The sequence below is a fragment of the Corapipo altera genome, unplaced genomic scaffold (assembly GCF_003945725.1).
Source record: "Corapipo altera isolate COAL_440 unplaced genomic scaffold, ASM394572v1 44b, whole genome shotgun sequence".
NCBI lineage: Eukaryota > Metazoa > Chordata > Aves > Passeriformes > Pipridae > Corapipo > Corapipo altera.
Window position 1 is genome coordinate 3,657,088 of NW_020884932.1, and position 10,182 is coordinate 3,667,269.

Sequence of the window (10,182 nt, forward strand, 5' to 3'; positions counted from 1 at the left end):
ACCGTGCCTCATGAAGTGTCTCAGTGCTTTGACAGACTCGGCCATGAGATCTTTTGGATTATGGACCCTGGCACATGCCAGATTTCCTAAGTACAAAGTGCACCTAGTGTGAGTACTGCTAGAGCAGGAAGGGAAGTGGTCCAGTGCCAGGTAGAAGCAATTCATTTGGTGTACAGAGATGGAGCAGCCTTCTTCTTAGTGGGACATCTGCAGTAGCAGGTCAAACATCTTCCCAGTTTTCTTCATCCATGCTTTTGCCCACACCTGCCAAAACATGGTCCCTTTGGTGTAGAGGCTGAGATCTCACCTTCCTTCTGCCTGGTAGGGTGAGGCAGAGCTGAAACTCTTCCAGCTACCAGTCAGGGTAATAGAAAGGGTTAAAGAGCAACCTGATGAGCAGCTCTCTGGTTGGGTTAAAACCTCTGGAGCTGATGTTTGCTTTCTTATCTTACAGAATTGAGAGTAATTTTGGAAAATGAAAAGCATGTGAAGCCACTGTGTGGTCTGGTGGTTGGATTGCATTTGCCACCAAAAGAGTCTCACGCTCCTGGACGGTGCCACTCAGATTTTTCTGAGGTGTAAATGTGATGCTGCTACCGGGCAGCTCCACAGCACTGACCACCCCTGTCCTTGCAAAATTACCATGGGGCAGAGGACAGTATGGCAAACATAACTGTCCTCACTCCAGAGGATGGGAATCACCGTGAGGAGAGTGATTTACGCTGGAATTGCCTCAGAACTGGCAATTCAAGTCTGGCACTGGGAACCACACTCCATCCCCAGCCATCAGGGCAAGGAAAAGGGATGGGCAAACACTAGGTCAGCCCCTCCTGCCCCCCAGCCCCAGCAGGTCCCACAGCCAAGAAAGGGTGTCACCAAGCTGCTCCTCAGATAGACACAGACCAAAGCCTTATCCCACAACATAAATTTGGGAGCTGGACAAGAGCAAAGGCACAGTCACATGCACCACAAGCCTGCTGTGCAAGGCAACTCCTTTTTGTGGGAAGGGATCCCAAATTTAGAGGTGAAAACCTATCATGTTGGAAGCTTCCCTCAAACTGTGACTGTCTAAAGGCAAACAAGAAACTATCTTTGGGGAGAAAGCAGTTGACTTGCAAGGGATGGCTCTGCCCACAGCCAGCAGGGCTGCCCAGCACCTGCTTCCCATCCCCACAGTGAGCAGAGAAATGGGTGTTTCTGCAGCAAGGGACCCTCCAGAGGGAACCCCATGAAGAGCTGGGAAGAGGTGGGCATGAAGTACCAGTCTCATCTCTCAAGAAGAAGCAATGATGGCAGGACAACCCTACCAAAGCTACAGTGGAACTGCTTATTTTAGGTGTTAGAACCATCCTACATTTTGAGAAAGGATTACTCCGGGAAAAAATCCAACTAACCTCTGCCCCACCGTGGCTGCACTCAGCCTGGGGGGCTCACAGCAGCTCCTCGCAGAGGGGTTAAACCAGGAATCTCCATGCCAGGCCCTTTGTCACACCGTGACAAAGTGTCCCGGTAGGGACCGGGTCACTCAGTCCTCCCTTGCACTCCCCTTTGCCTCTGTTGGCACTGGCAGCATCCCTCATGGACATCCCTTCCGAGGGGCTATGGGGCAGGTGGCCCCTCTCTGTTCCCTCGGCCACCTAAACGCTGTTTCACACCTCATGCTGCTGTTGCCATCGCTGACACACAAGATCAAACTTGTGGTATTTTGCTAAAAGTCGTAGGAAGTCGTTCCAGCTATACTCCCAGCCTTTCCTTATGCTTAGCTTAGCAGACTTTCAGTACATTCATTCCCTTCTTTTTTCCCTTTTAACAAAAACAAGCAGAGTGCTAAGAAATGCAACCCCTCTGGGAGGCTTTCAGCCTTGGCCGGAGCCGCCTGAGCCTCCCCCCAGAGCCGGGAGGCTGCCGCTGGCCCGGGCTCAGCGGACGGCTTTCTGGGACAGTCATTCCTGACTCCAGCCGGTGTCCGGGCGGCTGTGTGAGGGCAGAGCGGAGCCACTCCACGATCGCTCGGCACCAGACGGCAGCGGCATGGCGCTCCGGGGAACCTGCCTCCTCCTCGTCCTCTGCCTCCTCTCTCTCGCCCAGGTCTCCGGCCAAGTCCGGCAGAAACCGGCGGCTTCCAAGAAAGGTAAGACGCAGTGGCACCTTCCCTGCGAGGAAACCTTGCAGGAGCTTGGGGGGTCGCAATTAGCCCACTTGTTTGGGCATATAACAGTGCTTTAATGAAACTTCTTTAAAAAGCATCTAAAAATTTAATAAAGTGTCTTTTTCTCACCCCCCCCCCCCACCTCCCCCCATCCCACCGTGGGGATGATCGTGTAGCTCTTCTGTAAAATACTGAGGATATTGAAATGGTTTTGGTGGGTTCCTACCTTAATAAATTTGTTGGGACATCTTGGTCTGAATTTCAGAGGGCAACTCATTTTCCATGTTCTCTCTAAGGTTCATACCAAACCTTTCCTATACTAAAATCCCCCTTTCTATAACTTCCCAACCCTTCTCATTCTTTTTTCAGAAGCAAGTAAGTGGCGGATGACAGGCAACTGATTTGGAGACAAAAGTACGCAGAAAATACATAATCCATAAAAACACTGGCCTCGGGTGTATGTCACACCGTACATGAGCTCCAACTACTCAGGCTTACCAGAGGGCAGTGCATACAAAATTATGCCTATGTTTTATTTTCCCTAGTGGCTTTCTTTTTTTCCTTCTCCTTTTTTGCTGCTGTCCCATCCTTTCTCCTTCTGACTCAAGGCACATTAACTACAGGAGAAGGCAGGTAGGGAAGCAGCATGTGAGCCTGCCTGCCTGATGTGCCTGATGTTCATACCCTTGGGCTTAGATGGCTTCTGGCTGGCGCTTTCCTGCTGGAACAAAGTGGGGAGCAAGGAAGAAGCATCCCTGGAATTCATTTGGCCAGGCTGCTCTCTAGGCTCATCCGGTTGCTGTTTTTGTCAGATAGCATCCTTGAGGAAATTTTTCCCTTTTCTCCCATTAGATCTTTCTATGAATTCACAACATAACTGCTTATTCCACATCTTGTTTCACAGGATGTAGAATAACAGAGAAAACAGTTTGTGACTTATTTCTAGAGCAAAAAATATGCCTTTGGGCTTATATAAGGCACATACCTGCATTGCACTCACTGGAGGTATAAAGACATTTCTTAGAGAAAATCTATTTTAGAGATATATCTTCGAGACTGAAGAGAGACATTTCTTAGAGAAATCCTCTTTTTCTCTCTGTGTCACTGCAACTGCAGTTTGTAATCAATTGGTGATAAGAAGGTGGGAGAAAAATCACCTTTTTGACAGGAAAAACTTGCTCTGATTTAAAAACCATTGAGGAAGGTGTCCTGAAAATCAAGCCATCTGGAACAGCTGATGGCAGGTTTTACTCAGAATTTCTTGTCAAAGGAGACATCAAACTTTCTGTGGGGAAAAGTCAAAACCCCAGTAACTCGGCATTTTTTGGCCAGAGGCATCCAGCCCCACAGTGGATCAGCTGCCCTGCCTTTACTGGAAACTTCCAGCATTTCTTCATTAATATTTTTCAAATATTTACCAATGCCAGGGGGTGGGGAAAGGAATAAAGCGCTACAAATCTCCCAGGAGGCTCCTCTTCGCCTCCAGCCCCTCCCCACATCCAAGCCTGCCTGCCTGCCCAGCCACCGCAAGGGCCAGGGCTCAGCTACTCCTGCTCTGAACAAAGGCAGGTTGGCCCCATCTCATCCTCATCCCAGGCCTCTAGTACCCCCTCATCCTGGCTCACCTCCTGCACTTTGCCCAGGAGGGTCAGGCAAGGCTAAGCCAGGGGAGGGTTGCGATGTTTGGCTGGATTTTTTCTTTTTAATCTATGCAGCCAAACCACGAATGTCAGAATAGAAAGCACTGATTTGAGCCAAACATTTTGTCTTTCTTTTTAGTTATCTTTTGTTTTCAGTTTGGTTTGGGTTTGGTTGTTTTGGGGGTTGTTGTTGGTGTGGTTTTTTTTCTTTTGTAATTACTGCTTGTATTTGGATCTGCTTCAGAACAAAAATGGTGCTGTTTCAACATGAAAAGCCAAACCACAGTATTTAGAAAATGCTGAGATGGCACATTCACTTTGCCTGCTGTTGGGTTTTTGCCCCTGAAATTGCTCCCCAGTTATGTTTCCAAATGCAGCCATTCAGCAAATTCTCCCTGTTCCCTGATGTCCTGGGGAGCAGACAGGATTTGCCCTTGTCTGGTAGCTCTGGGGGTCTCACCCAAAAGGATGCCCAGGGGAGGCAGGCAATGGCACTCCTGCCTTGGGGGGCAGTGTCACCCCCTGGCTTAGGGATAACAGGCTGGGCACCCACCAGCCCTGGTGGGGTCTTCCCTTGGTCACAGCCATGGTGGGTTGCTGGGGGCACAAGAAGAAGCAGCTTTGCATAGCTCTCACATTTATTTCTAAGGTAACTGGAGACAGAAATTGGAGTTCAGATGCTTAAATCAGTGAATAGGGACTAATTTTGGCTCCACTCCTGATGCTGCCCAAAATTTCAGTGTACTCTTGTACTCTGGGTGGTCTTTCCTGAAAATGCCTGTGAACATTTACACTGAGATAAATCCATGCGTGTGTGTTTGGTCTCCTCCTCTGATCCAGGGACAGACTGCAATATGGGATCTGACTGTTCCAGTTGGGACATTCATGGAAATGCCTGGTGTCAGAAGAAATACAGATGGTCAGGGAGATTTGATGACAGAGATTGTAAATCAGAGCAATGCTCATTCTTCTGCGGGACAGAAGCCTGTTTGGATGCCCAGGCAAAGCTAAGCAACCCACATATAGATCCAAATTTCATATAGTATTAGTTAAATAATTAAAATTAAATACAGAGGGATTTTTTTGTTATTCATCATGTAATTAGATCAAGGAAAAGGAGGTGAGAGTTCCCATTTGCAGCATTAAATACGTTTCTGGCCAGGCTTTCAAACCAACGGACTACTGCGACCCGCATCTTTCTGTGAGTCTCCTTTCAATCTCTCCTCTGCCCACTCTTAATCCTGCTGCTCATGGTTGGCTGCACAAGGACCCACTCCAGCTCCTATGGACAGCATTGGCATCCCACATGATGGCTTCAGTTACAGCAAACCCAAACTGTAAACAGGCTTGATCCTGAGCTTGAGGAGGCGAGCCTCAAGGAAATGACAGCAGAGACAAAACCCTGCAGTAATAATATAGCAAACTCAATGTCTGTTGACGTAGCTGTGGTACTCACTTCGTAGCTGAAGAGCAAGATAACCAGTCCTGATCCTCCACGCAATGTCCCAGTGAATGCACTGCTGTAGGAATGTCTTGTGGCCCAGGATTTGGAAACAAGGCTGTCTCATGGGACGGGGTGCTTAGATAGTTGTCAAGGAGATGTGTGACCTCTCATAGCAGGGAGCCTCTGGGTGGAAACCCACCAACAAACCCAGTTGGAACACCATAAGGAGCTGTTCCAGCAAGACTCATTGACAATGTTCTGCCATGGCCCTTGGATGTTACTTAAACTATAGAACATTTGTTCTGCTGCAAGAGAGGCTTGCATGGAAAAATAGAACAGGATTAATTAGCCATTTCCCACAAAGTGTTTTCATCAAAGGCAGCAAAATAATAACTAGGCCCTCCGTGTTAAGTGAATCCATTAAAGTTAATTGAGCAATGAGTAAAGCAGCTTTAATGCCCTCCTCCTGATGTGTCTGGCTTTTCATATTCATGGCACCATGTAATCTTTGGGCTGGTGATTCTGTTCCGCATCCAAGCTGCTTCCCTACTTGCCTGGCTTGGTGCCTCAGCTCCCCATCTCCTTGACCCTCCAGGAAACCTGTCCTGCCACATTTGTGGGCAAACTGTTCCCTTTCCTTTCACCCCATGAGGACCACTAGATGCTTATGACAGGCAAGGTAAAGCAACAGGAGCAGCAAAGGTGGCGTAGTGAATACAAATGCCTCAGTATCCAATCTCCCAACACCTTCAAAGAGTGATGGTCCTTTTGCTCCTGTCTGGGAGAAATTCAAATACCAGTTAATAGCTTGTTGAAGCCATTGCAGAGGCAACACACCTAGCAAAATGTAGGCTTTAGTAGCCAGCTGCAACCAACTCCCTGGCCAAAGAGATGTCTTCGCACAGCAGGAGAGCAGCTCTGGTCAGTTTTGGGGTACCTACTCCAGGGACGCTGAAGGTAGAGGTGATGCAGAGGCAGCCTGAACTGGGAAAACTGGGTTGACAGTGGAACCAGGCTGGTGAGCAAATGTTCACTCTGATGTATGTGCAAGGGGACACAGGTGTTGACTTTGTGGATTCCTTTTGTTTATCATTCTCTGAGGGCAAGGAAATCTGGAGTTTTGATGAGAGGAACAGATTTGGTTGCCTCTCCTGGGATGTAACCAATGTTTATGCTCTTTCCTTGATTTCTCCAACAGAGGGTGTGAGCCTCAAAATGATTGAAGACCTGAAAGCCATGATTGACAACATCTCTCAGGAGGTTGCTCTACTGAAGGAGAAGCAAGCGCTCCAGACAGGTACAGGACTTGCTGAACAATTCAAGGCTTTTGCTTTGGGAGAGGAGCTCTTATAAAGCAGATCCAATTTCTCCACACATTTTGATAGGAGATGCCCAAGCACCTCACAGCAACAACATGGGGAGAAAGGTTGGGGGATCAAAGCAGAGCGTGGGCTCACTGCAATTCCTGCAGGCAGGTGAAACTCCTCAGGCAGTTAATGACAGGAGTTGTGCAGTGTGGGGCCCCACTCTTTATGTGCTAGATCTTCCCATTTGTACAGCTATTGATATTTCTGTGACACTTAGCCAGATGTTCATTTTCCTTTATGAGGTGGAGGGATGGGTTATGGATTAGTCTGTGCTTTAACCAAATGTAGCTTACTCTTTTTGTCTGAACCCCAGTGAAATGGTGACCTGGTCTCTTACACATACCACAATATTGCCCAGGGAACCTCACTGGTGGTCAGTTCCACCATGCTTCATTAAACATACACAGACGACAGTCCCAAAATGTCCATCTTCCAGCAGTGCTCCACAGTTATTCTGTGCAAACTCCACCAACATCAATAGGAGCAGGATTTGCAGAATAGAGAACAGAAATTAGATGAAAATGCAATTTAAGGAGAATTTTCTCCTTAAAAAAAAAGGAACACAAGCAAAATCAAGGCTTTAGTTCCAAGCTCACATTCATTGAGAAATAATTGTTTTTGATTAATGTGTGGCTCTGATTAGGTATTGTTTAGCTACAGTACCCTGTACTCCTCAAGGTTTACAGCTTAAAGAAAAACAAAATAATTTGATATTCTTAACACTTAAATCAGAGGCAAGCAGAAACTTCCTCTGAAGACCTCAAGCTATGCAAGCACAAGGCTTCTGATCAAAGCTTATTAAAAAACACTTTTTTTTTCATCTTGCATAATTAAGACGATTTAATTGGCATGCAGGCTTTTCCCAAAACACTCCAACACTTGGCAGTGCTCACGACAAAACTTGTTTCCATCAAACTCATCTGAGAAAGAGTAGCGTTGGCTGGGGAAGAGCAAGGCCAGGGGCAGGGGCAGAAGGACCATGCTGTGTCTCTGCCCCAGCAGCAGCAAAGCCTGGGAAGGTGGCGGGGACACCCTCAAATTCTATTTTTCCTGATGGTTGGCTGACAGGGAGGGCACGTCCCCGTGACTGTGTCCTTCATAGGAGGGTGGGGGCCCCTTGGAATCCTGTGCTGCCGAGGGCTGCTGTGCAGCCTAAGAGAAGAAGTTTTTAGTTTGACTGCTGGGCTTGCTGCTGCTGCCTCTTCCTGGGCACCATTTTTAAACCCATTTCCCTTTCTGTCTTTTTGTTCTGTTCCTGTGGTAACTTCTCAGTTTGCCTGAAAGGCACCAAAATTCACCTAAAATGCTTTCTGGCATTTTTGGACACCAAGACGTACCACGAGGCCAGCGAAAACTGCATCTCACAGGGTGGCACGCTCAGCACCCCCCAGAACGGGGAGGAGAATGATGCTCTCTATGATTACATGCGCAAGAGCATCGGCTCGGAGGCAGAGATCTGGCTGGGCCTCAATGACATGGCAGCAGAGGGCAAGTGGGTCGACATGACAGGCAGCCCCATCCGCTACAAGAACTGGGAGACTGAAATCACCACCCAGCCCGACGGTGGCAAGCTGGAAAACTGTGCAGCTTTGTCAGGGACTGCCATCGGCAAGTGGTTCGACAAGAGGTGCAGAGAACAGCTGCCCTACATCTGCCAGTTCATGATCGTGTAGCGGCAGGGCCTCCCCCATGCCCGCCCACAGCCCATGTCTTTCGCCTCAGCAGCAGGATTATGAAGCTATAGGTGTGTGTACATGCACATGCACATGTACGTACGCACACCCGCGTGCACGTGTCCAAGTAGAGTCACTCTTTGCAAAGAGAGTTGTTGCAGCTCAGTGTCAGATTGTAGAGCGTTAGAGCATTTCATTTGGCCATAACCAGCCCTCTTAGCAGCTGCGCTGTTCTTTCTAAGGCATGATTCATAGATATATTTTTTTACACAGGGAATTTATTAGGATGGCTCAGTTGTTTTGGCAAAGAACCAGTGCAGCAGTCCAGCCTAGCATACAGCTGCCTTAGCTGCCCAGGGCTGTCACTCTGCAATGTCCCTTCCCATCTTGCTGAGCTTTGTTGGGACACTAGCAGAGCTAATGTCTTCTTTCTTCTCTTGTTTTCCTTCCCCAAAAAACCTTGGCAGTGATCCGTGGGAGCTCCTTGTTCCTCGTAGTGCCATGATTCAGCCCGCTGAGGATCAAGGTCCTGTCTCAATGAGTGGAGGGAGTTATTCCTGCTTTGCATTGACAGATACAATTGGGCTTATTTGGCAGAGTACCAGCTGTTCAATGAGTTGTCCAACTAGTTGAGTTATGTGCATGAACAAATTAGCAAGTTACAGACATGTTTAATCCCTTCCTCATCTGCCAGAAGCCAGTTTCACTGACTTCAGTGGGAGAGCAACACCCACTGCCAGATCTTTTAATGAAAAAATCCCATCAGAAGCTTTATTTATGCTGCAGCATCATGGTGGAAGCAGCGATGACTTGCAATATAGTTAGTCAAATATATTATTAAAAATAGAACATGAACGTATTACGTAAATAACATAAACATAATGCTATTAGGGAATACACTGCTATATAAAAGCAATGGTGTATTGAAAACAAACTCCAGGACAACTCACTTCAGCAGCTTTAGGAATAACCTGATCTGTTTATGTGATGAGAACCCAGATGAAATAGTCTAGTTGCTAGTCCAGACACAGTCCTCAGCAAGCATAAATCTGCTGAGCACTGTGCCAATATAGTCATGCCTAGTTGAAGGTCTGGCCTCAGTAATTTTTTAATGAGACATGAGTAAAAGAATAGAAATAAATTTAAATTAACAGCAATGATGGGAAAGTAGTGCAGATCACCCCGGCAGCTTAATGAAGCTTTGCTGGCTGTTGGCTGAAATGTATCAGAGATTCTTTGCAGTCTAGTGCTTGGTAATAACCCCTCCAGTTTGGCTCGCATCCCCTGTGCTTCCAGGTTGGGGGTGTCAAGACATGATGCCATTGGGGAACCCACAGGATAGGTATTCCAATTTGCTGCTCTGTTTAAAAGCAGCATGATGGTGGGTCTTCCAAGACATCAAGTTTGAGCCAAGCTGGAAACACATACGCAAATGCAGAGTGCATGCTTCTGAGGCTGTCACTATTGCCAAACTCTCTGCTGTTCAAATGACTATAAAATAAAAATATCTACATAGCTTGCTGAAGGAATGGAGTTGTGTCAGTGTGATTGGAGTGCTTTCTTCTCCTTGTCTTTCTCTTCAGAGCAGCTCCAGGGATCTGTCTGAAGGTTGGAGATATCAAAGGCAGAGGGAAAAAGCAGAAGGCGAGAGCCTCTTACCTTGTAATATGCTTTATAGGATTCTCCCCCTCCTGCCCCATTATCATCCCAGTCACATGCCATACACAGGATACAGGCAGGGAGTCCTTTTATAGGAAAATAAGATTTCCTTCCTCCCCTCCTCTTGCTGCTGGGAAATTTCATTCTAAAATACAAGCCAACACAGAAGAAAGGTCCCTCCCCTTAGTGGTGCCGGGGGAGGCGGCACCTCAGGTCTCAGCATTGAGACAGTCCTTCCAAGGCTGCCTTC

The 10,182-nt window shown here is 47.5% G+C and overlaps 1 protein-coding gene across 1 annotated transcript; it reads left to right on the forward strand.

Annotated features, from left to right (window-relative positions):
* The first annotated feature begins 1,762 nt into the window (after positions 1-1,762).
* Positions 1,763-9,802, forward strand: CLEC3B (C-type lectin domain family 3 member B). Its single transcript, XM_027659373.1, has 3 exons — positions 1,763-2,131; positions 6,432-6,530; positions 7,873-9,802. Exons 1-3 carry the CDS (start codon positions 2,032-2,034, stop codon positions 8,271-8,273), a joined length of 600 nt encoding a protein of 199 aa, XP_027515174.1. The 5' UTR covers positions 1,763-2,031; the 3' UTR covers positions 8,274-9,802.
* Positions 9,803-10,182: the final 380 nt, after the last annotated feature.